The following is a 21,147-nucleotide window of genomic DNA, read 5'->3' on the forward strand; positions in this document are numbered from 1 at the left end:
AAAGGTTTTAGAGAAATACCTTGGTTAGAAAAATAAAATAACCATGATACCAACTACCAAAACATGACTTTCCATACCACAACCTTCCCCTTTTTTCTTTTCTTTTTTTTTTGCCTGAGACCATATCAAGTCACACATAATCTCTATATTTTAACACACACAAGTGAAGATAATACTCATTTTCTCTTTCAGAAATCAAGAGTCTCTGTGGGATGATTAAGTCAAGGATGTAGCAGAGCTTTGGGACTTGCAGATGCTCTGATTTGTTAGCTGCATCATGCTGACCTGTTGTCTGTCAGACTAGAAAACAGCAATATTTTTGTGTTTGCTTGCCAGATGAAAACGAATGCTCCAATCCTCACATGTGTGGCTCTGCTTCTTGCTACAACACCCTGGGAAGTTACAGGTGTGTCTGCCCATCTGGCTTCTCCTATGACCAGTTCTCCCATGCCTGCCACGATGTGAATGAGTGCTCTTCTGCCAAGAACCCCTGCAATTACGGTTGCTCCAACACTGAGGGTGGTTATCTCTGCGGCTGCCCACCTGGCTATTACAGAGTTGGACAAGGGTGAGTTTCTCCATGCAGCCATTCACCAAAGACATATTCAGGAGGTGAAAGACAAGCTGCTAGTTTCGTGCAATATATCCAGAAACTAGAAAAAAAATAAAATACCTGTATATGCAACGTAACATTAGTTTTAAATGTAGCATATAAATAACGTTAAACAATGACTGCTTTCTACCCCAGTATCAGCACATGAATTCCTTCACAAAAGCTGTTCAGTGGGAATAGACAATGCATAAGGATAGGTACCATGTGTACTGAGAAAACAGTTAAATTGAGCTGTTTAACATTTAAGTATCACTGATCAATCAAGAACATCAAACACAAACCAGCATTGTTCTGGTACAGAACAGTGGGTAAATTCTGTAATCCCCAAACTGCAGAGCAGGCTGGCTTTGTTCTGTTTCTCTGTGGAACTTGTAAATGAAAATAGATCAGGCTAAAAGCATTCAGCCAGTGTTTGCATTTCCCTCAGTAAGCCACTCCTGTGTGAAGGAAATTAATGCACAGCCCTCCTGCTGAGGAGAGGGCAAGGAAGGGGATACAGACACTGTGGCACAGATTACACACACTCCATTTAGCAGGGACAGTTCATAAAACTGCAAGGAGTGACTAAAACACATGTTTTCATTCCACAGACACTGTGTCTCAGGGATGGGATTTAACAAAGGCCAGTACCTGCCACTGGATGGAGATGCTGATAAAGAGAATGCTTTGTCCCCTGAAGTGTGTTATGAGTGCAAAATCAATGGCTACTCCAAAAAAGACAGCAGGAAGAAGAGAAGTGCTAACACTGTATGTACTGTATGGATAAAAACACACTGTAATGTTTTTTGAGGTATTTTCAGAGATATGACACCAGTAGTAAATGGAGGGAATCTTTTAACTAGGCTACTTCCTCACCTAGGTCTTGCTGGCAGTAATAATTTGACAATGAGAAGCAGATCAATAGCTGTGAAAGGGTGAAGCTTTTAAAGTTTGCAGAGATTCCCTTGTAGTGTGAGATATGGTCTAGTTCCTCAGAGTACATTCAGGGGAATAATTCTCCTTTAATTACAAAGACCTGTGAAACTGGCCATGTCTTCACCATGTTCTGCTGCTAGGAAGAGGTTAGACAGCATTTATTGTCTGGGACCACTAAACAGATCTCCTTGCAGAACATTATTTTAGTCTTGGTGTCTGTTCCACAGTTGCTCATAGAGGTGGGGAATTTGACCTGGCTGATGGAATTCCATTATTTACAGAATTGCTGAAGTTTTTAGAGAGAGGTACACTTCAGATTTACTTTTTTTTCTTGCTGCATTTTTTGGGCTTAAAAGACTAAGTTACAGGAATTCATCATCTAATTTGTAATTGTTACATCTTGTTACTACACTTTTTAAATACCATTAACCTTATCAGTTTCTAGAACTTTCTAGGTAGTAAAAGTGACAGCCATAAACTATGTGAAAAAAGAAACACTTTTTCATCACTAGCATTATCTATAGGGTTCAAGTATTTAAAACACTTTCTGCTTTCCAAAAAACTTCTTTATTTTCACTATGCTTTTTTAGTTGCATTACATACTGATACAGTATGGAATTTATTTAGAGGTTTCAGGGAATTTCTATGCAGGGCTGTGAAATGCATTTCTCTATTGTTTCTGTTGGTCATAAGCACGTAAGACCTGTGGCTCTTGTGTGTAAACACAGGTTTCTCCTTGTGGTGGTGCACTCCCCCCTCCTCCTTTCTGCAGTGCAATATGAGAAATCTCCATTAGGCCTTGGCCTTCAAAATTAAATCTGGCTTTTGCCGATACCCTGATGATTTTTTAAGCGATCTCAAACACTTGTTCACAACACTGTAAAAAAGAGGTTTACATGGCCTCTTTGTAATGGTTCTCAGTCTGAGTCCGAGCCTCCTTTCCATTGTCCATGTAAAGCCTGTTGGAGGCCTTTAGGATTTAACAGGGCGTGTTGTATGGAAGCGAGGCAGAAATTGTTAAACTACTCTGCTTATTTCCCTCTCCCTCTCTGAACACTCTTCCCTCCCGCAGCTGGAGCAGACGAGCTGGGGAAGCCTGGACGCGGAGAGTCCCCTGAAGGTGAGAGTGGCCATGTCCAGGCTGGGCCGGCGGGAGCCCATCCTGGAGCTGCTGCCCGCCCTCAGGCGCCGCGCGCGCTACGCCATCTCGCGCGGCAACGCGCGCGGAACCTTCCAGATGCTCCTGAGGGACGGCGCCAGCCGCCTGCACGCCGTGAGGGGCAGGGCGGCGCCCGGGCTGCACGCCCTGGAGATCACCAGCCTGCCCCTGCCCCAGGAGGAGGAGCTGGAGGACAGCCCCGAGGATGGCTACCTCCGCGGGGAGCCGGGGGCGGCCCTCAGGGTGAGGCTGCGGGTACGGCTCTATTAGCCCCGGTGCCGCTCTTTAGCCACTTGTGTTCTGTCTGCGCGGCCGAGAACAGGTGCTTTTCAAAGCGAAGCTGCTTTGGGAAAGTGTGTTTTGGGGGAGGAAGGCAGAGGGGAAGAGCCCTTCCTTTCCATCCTGCCAAGACTGCGGAACCGCCCTTTCAGGAGGGTGATTTAAAATTCTGCCACTGCCGAAACTTCTATTACAAGGGCAAATCATGGTTACTGTATCTTTTATATAACCTCGACTTAAAGTGTATTAAAAAAGCTAAAGTTAAAGAATTCATCATATGGCACTAAATGGCACAAAAATGTGAGCTATTTTTTTTTCCTGTTAGCAGTCTGTAACACTTTGGGTATTTTGCTATAGTTCCTAATGAAAAAAAAAAATTATAAAAGTTTATTTATTTTTAATGCAGTAATATATGGAGAAAATAACAAATTATGTAAACAAGAAGGGAAACGTACTTGTTTTTCTTTAGTTTTATAAATTTGAGCTATAACATTTTAGAGGTACTTTCCTAATCAAGAAAAAAATAAGTAGATTTGAAAGATGCTTTCTTTTCTACTTGTACCAGCATAGAAACAGTATATAAGTAATTCTAAAACATATCAGAGCTGAAAGATCACTGTAGTAGGATATTCTGAAGCGGGATGTTGTAAGCTGTTCAGATAGTAGGATAATCTGAAGTGCTCTTGCAAATGGGAACTAAGAAAGGGAAAAAAATAAAGGAAACATAGAGGACAAGTATGACAATATCAGTCTCTGCAGAGATCATATTTCACAGCAGCTCAGTGGGATTGTGTTCTGAATCACCCACAGCAAATAGTGGAGGAGGCACAAGCCCTGTAGCAAAATACCTGGACTGTTTTTAATCCCCTTGGAACTGCAGAACCAAACTGTGCTGCCCTTCCCTCAGTGACCTCATGAGCCAACACAGACAACCACACCTCACGCTCAGAAAGGGTGCTCCACAAACTGGCATTAATTCCTGCAGGCAGCTGAAGGAAATGTCTCTCAGAGGAGAATGTTTCACTCTTGTTTGGTGCTGGCTCAAAACCAGGGTGCATTTCCTGAGCCCCGAGTGCTGTGTCAGGACTGCCACACCTGCAAACTTAATTATTGCAGCGCAGGCGAGGAAAGTTACGTATTTGAAGTTCATTTGTTAGGAATCTCATTAATGCTGTAGTTATACACGCCTCATTTTATCATAGCTTGTTCTGTAAGAAAGATGATTGTACAATGACTTGAGTTTTAGTTTACTTTAGTGGTTTGTTTGGTTTTTTTTCTTTTTACATTTTGTACTGTCATGTGTTAACTGTGTGTCTCAGTGGTGCTTTCTGTGACAGCTGGTGCCTGTAACTGGCCATGCAACAGAATCTCACATGTGAAAATAGCCAAAGCACATCCAGGATTGTTCCAGTTGCATGTAGGTGCTGACCAAAGACTATACCAAGTTAAACTCAGTGATTTTTCTTTTCTTTTGTTGAGTTTGGGGATTTTAAAAAGAGATGTTTTAACAAAAAAAGCTTTCTCTTGAACATTTGTATCAGTAAGACAACACTTTTCTTTCAATAAAGCTTATTTTGGATTATTTTTGTCCTTTTTTTAATTCAGAGTTAAACTGGTGATTGATTTAAAGCAATAGCCAATACACATTTATTTTACATTACTTTCAGGTACAGTTCTGCAACTTTCAAAGCTTCTTCTGTCTAAAACAACTGAGATCTACAGCAATGAAGAGACCTCTAGGGGTCTGATAAACATATACAGGACAGCACTGATTTTAAGGTTTAAAATTGTAATAGGTGGTTTTTAAGAAGGCTCCAAAATAGGGGCTTTCCAGGAAGCACTGAAAGATAAGCTGTCAGACTGCACACAGCAGAGCATTTTATCCTTTGGTCTAAGACTCTCAGGAGAGAAAGTAGTAGCAACACTCACCCATGACTTCTCTGAGGCTATGAATTCTGGAGGATTTTATTGGCAGGGATTATTTACATGTGCTGTGCACACTTGTTAGATTTTTGTAGGTTTTTTTGTTTGGTTTTTTGTTGTTGTTTTTTGGGTTTTTTTTAAGGAAACTAGCATGAGGTAACACCTGCATTCATTAATTTCACAGTAAATACAAGGTAACCAAAAAAATCTTACCTTCTTCCTAGAAAGGCTTCAAATCTAGATGAAAAAACAACTAGAATTAAGAGGAAGAAAAAATCCTGAGGAAGAAATCCAAAACCTCTATGCAATCCAGCAAATATATATTTCTATGCTCATGTCTCCAGATTCTAGCTTTTTATGGCTTCTGGTCTTTTAATGAGAAACACTTCATGAGGAAGCTGACTACACATGCACAGACAGTCTGGTGTCCCAGGAAGCCACAGAGACCCCAAGTCTGTTGCTAAAAGTAAAATGAAAATCTTAATATTTAAGAGAGCCTGCAGTTTCTCCTGGCAGCTCAAACCAAGATTTTAGTGACTAGTCATAAGACCTAAGGTAGGCATAGGCCGCAGGGATTTCACAGACAAAGGTTGGATTAAAGTCTTTTAGTCTAATCATCATCATAAAATTTAAAAAGTAATTTATATTACTTGCATAAATTGGTTTGCCATGTTTAATCCCAGGGGACAAAGCTGTATAAAAGGCTCAGTTAGGCCCAAACAGTCCTTCAGACATGAACTGTTGGCACAGCTAGGCACAGGCAGCATTCTGGAACGGGCTGTGGGATTCTTGCATGGGATTTTATTGTACTGACTTGGAATCATCAGCCACACCTCGGATTGGGGTCTGCAGATGACAGCTGAAAACTCTTTGTGCAAAACCCACAGAAGAGCCCAGGAGTGGGAATGCACTGCAAAACTAAACACAGCAAAAATCTCACTGCCCTGAGTGTGTTTCTTAATTCTTCCCATGTGCAGCAAATTAAGCTTACACATCTAAACTAAGCTGAGCCTGCAGAACAGGCACGCCTAAGTCCAAGGAAAGGGCTGGGTTTATAAACTTCACTCTGAGGAGGTGGATATTCACACTTTTTAAAGCAGGTGGGAATGAAAATGTGAAGGGGAAGAGCTACGTTTCCTATCTCAGATAAAACCCTTCGTCCCTATTGTTCCTGTGTTTGACACCAAATTGCTATAGCAGTGATAGAAATAAGTTCTTAGCTCCCACAGAATTACGGAATTTACTGGTGGAGGAGGTGGTTTCTCACAACTTCCAAGAAGCCAGACATGTCAGCATGGGTGGTCGCAGAGGGGTCTGACCTGTGTATTTGGGCATGGATTTAGCACGAGCTAAAACCTCCCAGGGCCTCCTCCCTGCCTGGGCTTGTCAAAAATAAGGTTGTTACCCAAATCCTGTGAAAACATCGGGAAAATATGACCCTCTCTAACACTGTCCTTTCTGTGTTAGCTAATCGGGCATTCTTGGCCAGGGTTTGTGAGTGTGGTTGTCAGATTTTCAGCCTCCACACTGAAGCCAGTGCAAAGCTTTTTCACTCATCTATATGTTTTTATGCAAACAGTGAAATTATTGTTGGTTCCAAACTACATAATTCCCTCCATTAATTACTGCTCTCTCCTGCTAGTTGATTTTTCACTCTTCATGTTCACTTGCCCCGCATTTTTAGTCCTTTTATCATCTGTTTCTCAGACAGGGAGTCACCAGCATTCCAGGCCTTCATGTCCTCTGTATCTCCTGGTTACTCCAACATCCTTGAAGTGCCATGAATTTAAGATCCTGGCTGTCCAATCTTCAGTTCCATTTGGCTTTGTTTATTGAAGCTTGTCAGGGTTAGTTTTAGCAAAATTAAGTTTTCAGTGATTTAATGACCGAAGGAGAACATTAAGATCTAAGAGTCTGTGAAGAAACCTAACTAGGGCTGGCTAAAAGTGGTCTCTGCTTACAGTTAATTAAAGCAACTAATTAAACATTAGTTAGGAAGGTGATAGCATTTCCATTTCCACTCATGGCCAAGACCAGACCTGCAGACACAAAGAATGCCAGCAGGAGCAGCTCTTGGCGTGGCCTCCCTTTGATGCCTCAAAAAGCACTTGTTACACAAGCAGGGTTTTCTTGGTACATTTCAAAATCCTGTGACTAAAGATGTTGTTACATAAAGCAAACGTGCAACCCTTCTCTGCAGTTTTCTCCAGTATTGGTATTTCTATATTGCTCATATGCTCATAGAAATATTTGGTACTTCTATGCTTCAATCTCTAGCATTTCCTGAACAATGTAGACTCAAAAACCCCTGTTAGTTGAGACAGAGATTTGCCCCTGGGTAAGATTACAAAGAAGCTGCCAAGAACAAACACAGTCAAAACCAAAACAATAAAAACATGCACATGGCTAGACAGACACTCCCTCTTGTCTGTAATGATGAGAACTGATGAATTATTGTCACCAATACATCTGAATTCTGGAAATACTTGGGATTTTGGGCCAGAAAACTCACAGATGAAAATGAGCTCTGTTCCCAAGGCCTAGCTCGTGGTTTTAAATCCAGAGAATAAATATGCATTCAAGAAAACAGGATCTGACCCTCAGTTTACTTACTTAGCAAAAAGAATTCATTATATGTACCTCAGTGAGGGAAATAAAAGGACCTCTCTGAGTTCTGTAAAATAATTTTCGTATCTCCAGGCCTTGCTGTTCCTCATGTGGAGAGAGCCCCACACAGGATGGGGAGGGGGAATATCAAATAACATGAAGATGAACATCCAGTTTTCTTGAAAAAAATAGCTTTAAGGTAAAAGTCAACACACAGAACAACCATAACACCCAAAGGCACAAATTTCTCTGTTGTTCTGTCTGCTCCAGAAAAATCATCCAGCAGAAGGCTGAAAGAAACTGGGTAAAAACTTACCAATTCAATAGAAACCCTGCCAAGTAGTTCACCCCCAGGGTTAGAAGGTAATTGAACTGTTCTCCCCAAATCAAATTACATTTCTGAAAGCCATGAAGTCCTAAAGACCAGGGAAATTAGGCAGTTTTGAGCATGTGAGGTAGACATTTGAGAAGAACTGCTCCCACACAACACAGACAGGGACAAATGGCCCGAGTCAGGTGAAAACATTTAACATCAGCAAGGAAAAGTTGTGTGGTACAAATACAACACATCTGGTGTGCTGTAATTGGGCAGGAAGCTTAGATCATAATTTTGTTCACGTATTTTGACTGGGGTGCATGCACAGCCGTAGAGAATCAATGTCAAGAAGCTTGAATTCAGATCTGGTAAATCTGAGCCAGATTCTGCCAAAATCCAACAATTCCTCTCCTCTTCCAAGTGGGCTTTTAATCTTGTATAGCCTTCATATTTTATGCTTAATTACTTAAAACCAAGATTAGAATGCCAACCTCAGCCTCCTGCTATTGAATCCTTCTCCCCTCATCTTAAATTACTCATAAATTATCCGGACAGTAGCTTAACAATTTCTGTGTCACAATTTTACCTATTTTTTTTTTTTTTTTCATACTGTAAAATGACAGCCAGTGTTTGGCTGGATGCCTTCTTTTCATGGCACTGTTTCAAACACACAGCTGGGAGACTGAAAACCCTATCAAGATTCAGCTTGAAATGCCTGTTGTTAAATCCATCAGGTGTCTCACAGAGCTTAGATATGATACATTTTAAAAAAAACAAAGCCCAACTACAGTATTTTTAAGGTCAAACTCGCTGCTGAGATACCTCAGCTCTCTGTCCCTCAATCTTGATCACCAGACAATTCTGCCAGCAGCAGCCACACCTCTGGAAAGCGCAGTGAGTGTCTCCACAGGACTTGGTAGAAAAACCCTTTTTCTGAACCATTCATTGAATCCTTGGACATGCATTTTAGGATTTATTTTTTTCTATTTCAGCGTGCCTAAAGCTCAGTGAAGTCCTTACATTGTGTACTATTTTTACACAAACCAAGCACAGGGTGATGGTCTCAAATAGCTGCTCTTGAATTAGAGCTGAGGTTGACTGGGATGGCTCCTGCTGTAGCTCATCTATTAATGTCACTCCATGGAAAATACCAAATATACCAGACATGCCATTAATTAAATGGATTGAAATTCCTCTTCTTTCTTATCACATGATGCTAAGAAATGCTATTTCTAAGTGTTCCACAGACTAATGAGATCCATCCAGTCCCAAAATAGCTGGATTTTTTGTTGGCTTTTTTTTGTTTTTTTTTTGTTTTTGGCTAAACAGCAGCTGTCAGGGAACCCAGTTTCGAAGCCAAGATGGAAGCAGAAGATGACTGTTTGAAAATAAATTTTATTGTTATGAGCAACTTCTCAGCTGCTGAGAACACAGATAGAAATTTTATAAACACACACACACACTTCAAAATATGAGGGTTTGTGGAATATGGAGCTAATCACAGATGAGCCTTTTTTCCTGCTGGATGAACTGAGTTACACCCAGCACTTCCTTAGCCTAAACCTCTTTTCCCATGAGAAAAGCCACACTTGCAGCAGGCAGCACTGAGCAGAACGTGATTAGATGGCCCGAGCTGGCTCCTGTGTTTGTGTTTGGCACCCTGGCTGCTCCTCCGTGTTCCCCAGCCTCCTCCAGTGGGAGGAAAACTCAGCTGCCCTTCCTCAGGACATGTGCTCCTGAGGAAAGCAGAGTCCAGGGGAAGGGCCCAAGGAAAACAAACCACAGCATCCAAACCTTGAATGGAGCACCAGAGAAGAAAATGATTGAAAGAGCTCGTTTCCTTAAAGTTATATCCAACACCCGTGAAAACATTGCTGCTGACAAGAGAAAAAGAACAAAACAAAACAAAAACCCAGCAGGAGACAGCATGAAAAGGGCATAAAATACGGATATACCTTGGCATGGCCAATAAAAACAAACAAACACAAACAACAAACCTGTCCTCTGTGGAAAGCAGTGTTTTTTTTAATGTTTCTGAAGCTCCAAGATGAACAGACAGACAATGGGGTCATATCTATTTATCCACAGAACATAGAAAATTACAGTCACACTGCCAGATCTTCCTTCTCCATTTTCCAGACAATACTTTCCAAAATGAATAAAACAGAAATTTCTTCTATACATAAAAAAACCCCACTCTTAATTGTCAAGTTGTCTCCAGACTAAATACTAGAAATATTTATGCGTCATATAAATACTTTTTTTTTGTGAAATAACCACCATCTTCCTAAGAAAGCTCCTTAGAATTGATTTTGTTTAATGTTGCTACTTAATTGAAAAGAAAAACAAAAAAAAAATTTTTTTTTTTTAATTTTTCACTTTCAGCCATGCAGTAGCAAAAAAAACCAAACAAAAAACAAAGAAAAAGAGAAAAAAACAGTGAGAAAAAAAGACAAACCACTTTAAGCCCTTCCATAGTACAAAGTGCTTTTTTTTAAAAAAAATAAGTTTAATATGCACAGAAGGCATTCAAACACCCTCCTTGTCCTGCTGTGTATTTCCTTACAACACTTTTGATGTCCTCTCCAAAGCAGAGCTCAGAACCACAGGATCTCATTCACAGGGATTCATCTTCTGCCAGTTCACTCCACCAGATCATTTCACAGCTACTCTCATGGCAGACACATAAATTTTCACGACTCTCAGCTCCTGAGATGTGAGATGCCTCCAGCATTTTTGCAGGTGACCTTCTCTTCCTTTCTGTTCTGACAAGAGCATTTAAGAGCCTCGGAACACACCTGAGATCTGTGTGTGCTCCCACAGGTCAGAAGACCAGGTGGGAGAGTGAACAGATTTCTCCTACATCTCTTAAGAAAGAGGAATATTTTTGTTTCTTAAACAGGCAAGCAACCTCCTAGAAACTGGAGCCTGTCCCCCAATAACTGCTCAAAAGTGTCTCACCTGGAGGACAAACAGCACCAATTCCCAAAACCTGTCAGACAATGTGACCTGACCAGCCTCACTTTTACTAAAAACTAAAACCACCATGAAAATCTGAACTATGAGGAGGAACATTGTTATTCCACATACCATGTGGAATAGTTTAAATACCAGTTTAAAAGGTCTGCACAAATATTGCAGTGAAGCCAGGGAAACTACACATCTTTTTCTGCTGTTGTTTAGATTTGGGAAGTATCTTCCCTTATGCTCAGAGACTGAAGGAACAAGCTGGTTTATGTATTTGATTTTTCTTTATCAGAAATGATGACTTATCACACAGGAATTTTTAAAATAGATTACGAAGAGTAATTTAGAAGTGTTACTTCAAAGAATTTTTTTTTAAAAATAATAATTTTAGGTGTTTCCATTAAAGGAAGAGAAAGTTTTACTATTATTCACAGCAAAATGCAAAAACAAATAAACAAAAAACAACAAACCAAAATTTGATCTGAATTCCAAATCTACCAGTAAGTTGTTTCCTGGCATAAAAGCTGCCACAGAATATGGTTAAGGACAAAACTACCAGCTCAGAGCTTACTGCCCTTTATTTAGAGACTGATTACAAATGCCCAAAGCTACAGCAGGAGAAGATGGGTTTTACTCCTAACCTTGTTGAATCCCGGGAAAGTGAAAATTTCTCGACTGTGATACATTTGGAGCGATGGCACACGGATACATTCGTAAAGACAGACTCCAAACCACAAATTAGTGCTGGAATGTTTTGTGTGTGGGGCAGAATGGGTTTTCTAGAATGGCTGATGGGTTTGAGGGTTGGCCCACAGGATGGAAAAAGTGAGATCTGGGTTCTGGCTAGAGAGGAAATCATAACCTTGCACTTCCAAGTCTCAGCTGAGAATCAAGCCTCACTTTTCTAGATCCTTACAAACATGGCAAGAGCATGAAAGCTACCCCCAAGCCCTGCAATACAATGAAAATAAAAATATCATGAATAAAGAGTGCTCAGTAAGGTTTGTAATGTATTTGCCAAAGGCTGAACTTTTTCTCATAAATCCATGCCTGAGTTACTACTATTACTGCTTGAAGGGTACAGAAAGATTTTAATGAGAACAAAGACTCTTAACAACGCTCCATAAAATGAAATCTGTATGAGGTTAGCCAAAATCCCACGTGACAGCCCACACTAGTGTGTGGTTAGCCTCGATTTCACCTGTTAATTCTGCAAATAGTGTCCTTGGTTGACTCTGCAGAGTGCTGTTTGCTCCTCTTGGCAGGCACTGTGCTTTGACCTGCCAGGTGCTTAAAACTACCAAGTCTGACTTTCCTGCTGACATTTTTGCACCTTATCAAACAGTTTTGATTCAATTTTTTCTTCAGCACTGCTGCCCATGAGAGAGGAGTTGCATTAAATTGCCCCCAGGGTTTACAAAACACACGGGTTAACAGTGGATTTATCTGGCACATTCTTTTGCACAGGTGTCCTGCCCCTTATTTGATGTGTAATTTTATTTAACACTATTCTAAGTGTTGTTGCATGCAATTGGTAGCAGCAATACAATGGAATTGTTCAAGAGTCCCTATAATTTGCAGGGCTGTGGTTAAACCATCCAGACAGACAGCCTGGACTGAAAAAATAAGTGGCTTCACAGGGCCAGGAGTGAGGATATTTCAAGACTAATCCCAGCTCTTTAATTTTCAGCCAGAGCCTGTGGAAATACTTTGCTCGTGACTGACTCCATGTTACCATCTGTTTTGCATAGACAAATTTAATTGCAGAGATGTTCCAAGATTTAGTGGCTGTAAAACTGTTCAACAGAGTGATAAAGCTATTTTCAAGCTAAATTAACTTGAAAATCTGCCTGGTGCTACACGATTCAGTTTCCTTCAGTACTTTAAACAGACAATGCCTGAATATTTCAGAATTACACAAAAGCATTTTCTTTTGTCCCGCTCCCACCTTTGTGGGAAGTGGCAGAGAGTTGTCTTGTTTGCTCCTTATGAAATACTGATGAAGTAAAACGCCTTATTGGAATGTCACAGATCACCCTGAAGCTGGATGGGACATGCTGGCATGTTCTAACATCTTTTCTCTCTCTGCCTGCAGCATTTCTCCTTCTGCTCTCTCAGGTTAACACAGCTGGAGAGAGCTGCTGAGAAAAGCAGGCTTCACCCGGTGTGTTGTGAAGGAAGAGGTGACTCGGTGGTAAAAAGGCTGTTTGAACTCATCAGGCAACTTCTGCTTGAAGGTTCTCTGGAGAAAAACCACACTATTTTTCCCCATAGGGCCCGACAGAATTAGTATTAAACTCTTCACCATTCCAGCCAAAAGTATTTTTTTAAAAAATTATGGAAAACAATGTTACTATGCTGGTACTTGTTGTTTTCTCACAGTACAAAGTCATTTAATGAATGAGACCAGTGGAACAGAGCAGGAAAAGTGCATTTGGCAGTGCAGCTTCAGGCATTACACGAAATGCTGAAAGGCAGTGGTGCCACCTGGTGATACGATTTTAGCTGGAACTCCTAGAAACTGTACAGGAATTAATAAAACTGAATAGGATTTCCCTCACTAAAAATGATGTTCTGTTAAGCAGGAGGAGTTTTGTTACGGCTGTGGATGGATCTGAGGGGCTACCAGGGAATGTACCTGGACATGGAACCTCACGCTGGGGTTTGTTTTGGCTGCAGCTCGGCAGGGTCAGTTTCCCCACATCCCAGGAGCAGGATTGTGAGGCAAATCTCTCAGAGCCGGGGGCTACTGCCATTAAAGTGCTGTCAACAGGGGTGAGAGGGCTGTGAGGGCCACAAGACAGGCTGCTTTACTTTCATTTTCACATCACTATTAGCAAGGCAGAGCGGGCTGACATCTCCCTGCAGGCCTTCGCTGCTGCTCTCTGTAGACTGGCTCACTACTGAGAGATCTTTAGAGGAGGATGTGTTAAAAAGTTTAATTTAACATGGCCTGACAGTTTAAATCCTAAGGGGTTTCCTTTCTCTGCTGCCTGTTGTGAGGTGCAATTAAAGCTGGCTGTGCAGGCAGGGTGCAGAGAGGGTTCCTGGACAGAAAGCCAATGTTTTCTGGGAGAGAGAACAGGAAATCACAGGAGGGACAAAGAAACTGCTCAGGCTCCTCTTGCTGCTCTCAGGTCAGCAAGGACAGGGTGTAAGGAGTCAGCCTCGGTACCTTCTGTTCCTGCAGCTGTCAGCAAGTGCAGAGGAGCCTGAAGGATGGAGCAGAGCCTGTCAGCACCAGATGCACCTCTGGGCATTCCTGTACTTCAGGAAAAACATTTTCCCTGCTGCCCTTTGGAGAATGTGCCTGCTACTGCTTCACTGATTTCCCTTTCCACTCAAAGTTTCAGACCAGCTTCCATCCCTCTCTGTCCTAAACACAGGCAGTGGCCTCCTTCAGCCTAACCCAGAGTTAGCTCTGGAAACCTGTTCAGCACCACACAAAGGCAGAATAAATAGCAGGAAGGATTTGACCACTTGCTGCCTGACCCAAAGTCTGGCTCCCACAACAGCTGAAAAACCAGGCTTTGGGTTATGTGAGAAGTGTAATTAGACTGGTGAAGAACAAGCACCAAGGTGAAAGGTGTCCTGTTCTAAGTTTTCCAGTGTCCTGTAGGATTTTAATGACAGAACTCACCCTTTATGCTTTTAAACTCCAGATTTTCAGTGCTTTTTAGGGGAGTGTACTGAAGTTAGGGACAAACATATCTTGCTTACAAAGCCACCTTGCAACAGTGTGAGAAGCTATTTTCCCAACACATTTCATGTCCCATTGGACTTTTATTTCAATGTGAGAAAGAGGAGTTAAGAGGATCCTTCCCTGCATTCAGGGGCAAAATGAATTGGAAGAGATTTTCAGGCAGCACCACTGCAGCTGAGAGGCACCAGGGGCTGAGGATGGGTCTTGTGCAAGTCATGGCAAACTTTACAAGGTTAATTTCTTACACAACAACTGCTGTTTCTAGGCCTACTACAGGAAAACATTCCTCCCCAAAAAACAACAGTTTTGGTCTTGTACCAGATGAATGAATTACTTTTAAGTCCCTCTGGTCCTGTGCAAATTCCACTGCAAAGATAATTATTGGATGGATGTAATAAGCACATTGACTTCAGGAACCAAATTCAGCAGAAACCTGTTGGATTATGAACAGCATTCCCTTACCACCACCCAAACAAAAATAAAAAAAATAAAGAAAAGAAGAAAAGTCTTTGTTAGACAAAAGAGTTGTATTGAATTCACTTCTTTTATTGCAGTGACATCCCCCTGGTACAAAGTATTAACTGCAATAATTACGTTAAAACATTAGAAAAGCATTTGTGTGGGACAGTTACAGTACAGTGTCACATCTTACATCCTCAAACCAAGTGGGCCACAACCCACTAACGCTCAAATCTTTTAAATTATTTTTAGTTATTTTTTTAAATATGTAATGTCAGAAAAAAAAAGCATATAAAAAGAATGTATGTAAAAGGAAACCTAAACACAAGTGAACAAATAAATAATTGATTTTCACCAGCTATTATTGTCTTCCTAAACCCATACAAAGGAACCTAATCTATAAGAAGGTATGAATTGCCATGTGTAAGTGATTTAATTTTCCACGTAATTAATGATGATTGGAACATAAGTAAATTTGGCATCAAAATCAAAGCAGGAGTTGGAGTGACTGCCACTGACTGACATCTTTTGCAGACAATTACCACTAACTGTTCAAATTTAAGTGAGCAAATAATCTTGGAACTTGCCCTCATGCCTAGCATTAGTGGACTCCTGAGAGTGCATGTGAAAAGCATCCTATGGTATTTCACAGACATGACCTTAACTATCCCCATTATGCATATTTAGATATACTTTATATAATTTTATACACATATATGCATGTATACACACACTTCATTTGGTTTCTGTGTTGTGTTACAGATCACAAGCAATGGTTTCCTGAATGGGCAAATAAACCTTTTTTAAATAAGTGTACCTGTGCACATTTTGTTTTTGTATTTTTATTTTTTTTTTTTAGATAGCAGCACTAAGTCCATGCCATACTGTCCATCTGCTCAAAAGAATGTTACCCACAAAACAAGGAGAAATGTGGCAATGATTCCCTACGCACAATGTGACAACCTTATCCCCTACAAAAACACTGTAAAACCTGTGATATTTATGTTGGTAAGTTTGATCCACATCCCCCCACCTGGAAGGAAACGTTGTTTTTTTTTTTGACCCCACACTGTCTGTCTTGTCTTACAATGTTTTATCGTAACAAGCTGGGTTCATGCTGGCATCAGTTATCTCACACTTAGCAGCAAGACATGCATGTTTGTTTTTCTCAGAAGTTTTTCAAAAGTGAAATGATTCCATAGTCTCAAAAATCCAATTGACAGAAACAGCAGGAAAAAAAAAATAGAAAAAGAAATAAAGAAAAAAAAAAAAAAAGGATTTTTTTTGCACTTTACCAAGAACTTGACAACACTGCACAGTGTGTTTTTATCTTTAATCACAAGAAGTTGAAGCTCTATCTTGCCACACAATGATTATACTTTGTCCTTCAAAAGGAACAGTTACATTTCAATTTGATCCTGTATTTAGCAGAAAAAAAGAAAAGGAAAAAAAACCCAAAAAACAAACCTCAAACAAACCAAACAAACAAACAAAAAAAAAAAAACCAAACAACCAAAGAACCTTTTTCTGTGCATCCTTAAATGAAAGTTACTCACCCATTGGTAAACTGATCCAGTAGCATGTCCAATGCTAATATCAAAAGCTTGTGAAATGTTTTTAGGCAATCCTTTCTATCCAAAAAATATTAGGAATTTAAAAAATAGTTCACATTACTAACCTTTATACAAAGGCTCAAGTGAAATTTCTTTTGCAGGTGTTTGTAGCAGACTAAATAATGAAGTTTCCAAAATATACAATGAAAGGGCACACAAGACTGGCAGTTTCTTTATTGAACATAGAAAATGTATAAAGTAGGATGTATGGAATAGATCAAAACTGCTAGACGATCAAACCTGAGTATTATTCAGTAAGACTAAACTCATTTTCTGACAACTGAATGAATTGACCTAAAAACATCTCCCCTAAGAACTCAGTGGTCCGTTTAACCATTTGTTGAAAAATGCGAGAGAACTGCAGCTTTTACATTTCATACTGGATAGCACAATTCCACATAGTGTTTACTGTTTTCTGTTAGATAGCATCACATTGCTTTTATTATCCCCATTCAAGCCTTAAGTCGAGTTTTGTTTCAAAAATAAGTTGAAAGTGACACTAAAACGTAAGAGGCCAAGAACTAGGACAGGTCTGGTCTTTTATTTTCTTCTAATTTGCATTAAGATAAAAAGCCTCAAGCCAGCAAGATGAGCTTGATTTCACAGCAGAGCTAAGACTTAGAGGATATTACACTCTGCCAAGGCAGATAAAATTAGCTGTCTCAGACTACTGCCAAAGTAGTACACATTGTCAAATTTGAGAAAAAGAACCCTCTCTTCAAGCAGAATTAGTTTTATTTTAACTGTTATAAAACTTAATGACAGCAAATGTCAGGGATTTGCTTTAGTTCAGCTGACCTGCCCCAATTCTCACCTTTAAATCTAACAGATGTAATAATAGAAAAAACAAAAACAAACGAACAAAAAAAAACCCCCAATAAATCAAAAAACTTTCTGATGACAAAAAACATACAGTACTAAGAACTAATAGCTCAATGGAAGACTGAAAAGCAGCATTCATTTTTATTGTAATATGGAATAGACCAAAAACTAAAGGAAGTCTGATCGAAACTCTTAGTTGAAGGCAGATTTTGACATTCTATATAAATTTACAAAATAGGATGTATGGGTGAGATTTGGTTAATTTCAGAAGGCACCTCAAGGCTAAAAGGCTTTTATAAATCTATAATCCTTTCATTGATCAAAAATACAACATTTTATTGCTGCTATTCAAATAGCAAACAAAAAGCTCGTCTTGTTCTTCAGTCTAACAAGGAATCCTCCCCCATTAAGCAAGATTAAATTACAGAAAATATAGAATAAAACTGAAGATGTCACAACTTTAGAAATACAGTGACTTTCCTTGTGTGCTTTCAAGTCAGTGAAATAGTGAAAGAAGAGTCACTTTTTGCCTTTGTGATGTTAATGAGCTATAGACCACGGCAGTGCCTCTCCCCTGGGCACTGCAGTACCATTTCATCACAGCTGTGCCACGGGCAGCACTCTTAGGAATAGAAGGTGAGGACACTCTGATGATTCCCACGGACAAGGAGGATTGGTGGCAGGTCTTTAGAGAGAACTTCCAGCCAGGCCATGTACAGTGCACTGGAAACTGCCCCTTTCCGTGCCACTGGCAAGCTCCTGCAAGCCACAAGGGAAACAACTTTCACTGAGCAGAAAAACCTGGCCAGGTACAAGTCAGATCGTAATAAATATGACAGATGCTTACAGAAAGATCTAAATATTAAGCCAAATTCACTAATATTTTTAATATTTCCTCCCCCCTCAGAAATTGTATCTTAAACATCACAGGCATTTACATCTATTTCCCCCTCACTTTTGGCCTGTTAACACCATTTAATACCCAGGCAGCTTCATGCAGAATTCTCCTCAGCTGAGTACATTTTCCTCATCTTCAGCATTTTAAAATATGGTAAGAGAGCTGCAATCTGCCTCTTGCTTGTTCACACCAAAAGCAATCCTCCAAAAATCTCTGAGCAAGATAGTGACTTAATTTTATCTAGAGAGATCCTCTAGAAAAGGAAATCGAAGGAAAGGCTTGAGAAAGAGGGGAGTAACTGCACACCAGAGGAGAAAGAATGTGACAATCCTGAGCTGCACCACAAACATAGGGGTGATAACTAAAACAGCATCATCAAAAGCACAACATTAGAAAGGACATTTTATTCTTCAGCAGAATAGTGGCTCCATGCTTCCAATAAATAAATACAGCCAGCCCTGAAATCTTCAATATTTCTATACTTGTATGACAAGGCAGAGTCTTGTTCCTGATCTATATTTACATTTATATTCCAAATTACAGTTCCATATCAATTCAGGCACTACCAAAAAATCCAAATACTTTACTTACATGACAATTATGTTAGCTGTACTTGAATGTTCTTTCAGCAACTCGTTTAACCTAATCTGTCGGTAAGTCTGCAAATAAAAGGAAACTTGTTAGGAACAGCTTTTATTTAAAAACTACCAAAAATTACTTTAAAAAAAAGGAAAAAGAATATAAAAGAAAGAATGGCCAACTGGAATGAGTAATTAATAAAAAGCAGTTACTTTATAAAAAGTGCTGTGGATGAGAGAGAGTAACAGGAATAAACCAATTGTTATCACAACCACAAATGCAGCAGGAGAAGGAAGTTTTAACTGATGTAACATTCAAAAAAAGGCCCAGAACCTTTGTTTTGTAAAGCTCAAGCTCATTATCTGTTATCCTCCATGGTTCATCCTCCTTCATTTTATCTGCAACTTCTTGTTCTTTATCATCCTCATGAAGTCGGAAGGGCTCTATCATTTCCTCAAAAGCTGCAATACTGGAAGGATTAAATAAACAAGCATTAGAGCAGATATGAATTTTTTATGTCAAAAATTATTTGAATACTGAAAATAATTTTTCAATAATATTTTTATTGTTATTTCAATGATTTTTCAGAAATTAGGTTTCACTGCTGTGCAAAAGTGAACTAAAGCTTTTCTTTCCCCCCCACCCTGTTGCAGTTAGAACATCAAATCAGCTTTTTGCACATGCAGACATAATGATTCAGCAAACAATCCATCATACAATTAAAGTTATCCTCAGTTCAGAAATTCACCTCTAATTTTAAAAGCTGAACAGTGTTATCCTTAAAAAAGGGACAATGACAATAACTAGGAGCAGGTTCTTCAGAACTAATGTTGAAGGAGGAGGAGTTTACATGCCACAGTAAAAAAACAGCTATCAAGTCTCATGCCATTGCTGTTAGGATTCTGACTTTGATCTTTTTACTTTGCTTCTTTTATCTCTTTCTGGTACAGTCCAGGAGCCACATTCATATGAAAAAAGCACAGATATCCAACTCAGTCTTCCTCTTGCACTGGTAAGAATCTGAATGCTTTTAATTTACTAAGACTTTAGAGCAGTAACTTCAGAATAAAACCTTCTGAAGATGAAGGAGGAATTAATTTCTGCTAGAAAGAACTCTTGTTATCCTACTTTTTTTACCTACACTTCTTCCAGGAAAAACTCACATGACAAACAAAACATCTTTATAGCTACCTTTGGTGGTCTTTAATGTACAATGACTTCACCTTAACCATAAGGAAGAAAACAAATGTGATCTGCTCTTCTTTGGCTGAGCAAAAAGAAATCTAATAATAACATTATTATACAGCACAGCAACTGTTAAAAATAAATCTTCCTCCACTTGGTTTCCAGCTGTTGTTAATACCTAAATGGTATTTAGAAATATTCTGGATATATTGTGGGGAGGTATCCACAGAGACAGAAAGAAAAAACCCTCTCAGAAGAAATAATTCATGGATCACTTCTATTAAACAAAAATAATTCCATGTGATTCCAGGATCACAACTGTGATGCATAAATGGGTGCTACTCCATCAGCACTTACACCTTCCACAGCAGCAGCCTCCTGGAAGCTGAATATCCAAGAGCACCAGAGTGCCAGGAATAATTTGTTTCACTTTGTTTTAGTTGCTCAGTGTATTGCATACATTTAAGAAAAGACTATTAAAAAGGGAATAAAAGAACTCTTATTAACTTTAGCATTTAACCAAGTTCTGAAATAACACTTCTCTACTTCCATGGCATATCAAGACTTTCAGATAAATGCATGGCCATATAAAAGATATTTTTACAACTTCAGCATACTCAAGAAGGCCTGAAGGGAAAGGAGGATAATGGCAATGGAAGATATTTTTAGATCATACACATTCTGTTCTAAATTTGTGCCAAAAGCTATCTATGATTAATGCTTTCTCGGACTTGAAAGTAAGAAATATTGTATGTATGATCATTCCTGTGTCCATTAAAAGTCCAAGCAAGTTAATAAAGGAAAAGGAAAAAAAAAAAAAGAAAGAAAACCCAAATCAGGCTATTTCAAGACCAAGCTTTGTTACACTAAAGTAGGACTTTATGAGATTCAGATCATTTAAGTTTTGGTGAATGGTCTCTCTTCTTTAAGAGGACTGCTTGAGACAACTCAGTTTTTTTAAAAAAATTCATTTTTCTGAATTCAGTATTACAATCTAAGGACCAGAGATAAAAAAAAATACAGAGATTAAAAAAAAATTCTATACTCTTGGACATGGGAATTATTGTTAAGTAATTTCCCATATTTTTGTGAAACACTGAACAACACAG

General features: G+C 39.4%; 2 protein-coding genes across 3 annotated transcripts in view; one reads left to right on the top strand and one right to left on the bottom strand.

The window, feature by feature from the left end:
• FBN2 (fibrillin 2) overlaps window positions 1–4,566 on the top strand; it is a 119,410-nt gene extending 114,844 nt beyond the window's left edge. The window contains exons 63-65 of the mRNA XM_015615266.3: window positions 337–568; window positions 1,204–1,360; window positions 2,601–4,566. Of these exons, the coding sequence (XP_015470752.1) occupies window positions 337–568; window positions 1,204–1,360; window positions 2,601–2,957 (746 nt within the window). The 3' untranslated portion in view covers window positions 2,958–4,566. The remainder of the gene's footprint in view (window positions 1–336; window positions 569–1,203; window positions 1,361–2,600) is intronic.
• Window positions 4,567–15,007: 10,441 nt separating this feature from the next.
• SLC12A2 (solute carrier family 12 member 2) overlaps window positions 15,008–21,147 on the bottom strand; it is a 54,269-nt gene continuing 48,129 nt past the window's right edge. For both annotated transcript variants that reach the window (XM_015653543.3, XM_015653541.3), the window contains 3 exons: window positions 19,187–19,322; window positions 18,866–18,933; window positions 15,008–18,135 (listed from right to left, as the gene is read on the bottom strand). In XM_015653543.3, the coding sequence (XP_015509029.1) occupies window positions 18,000–18,135; window positions 18,866–18,933; window positions 19,187–19,322 (340 nt within the window). In that variant the 3' untranslated portion in view covers window positions 15,008–17,999. The remainder of the gene's footprint in view (window positions 18,136–18,865; window positions 18,934–19,186; window positions 19,323–21,147) is intronic.

The sequence above is a fragment of the Parus major genome, chromosome Z (assembly GCF_001522545.3).
Source record: "Parus major isolate Abel chromosome Z, Parus_major1.1, whole genome shotgun sequence".
Classification (NCBI taxonomy): domain Eukaryota; kingdom Metazoa; phylum Chordata; class Aves; order Passeriformes; family Paridae; genus Parus; species Parus major.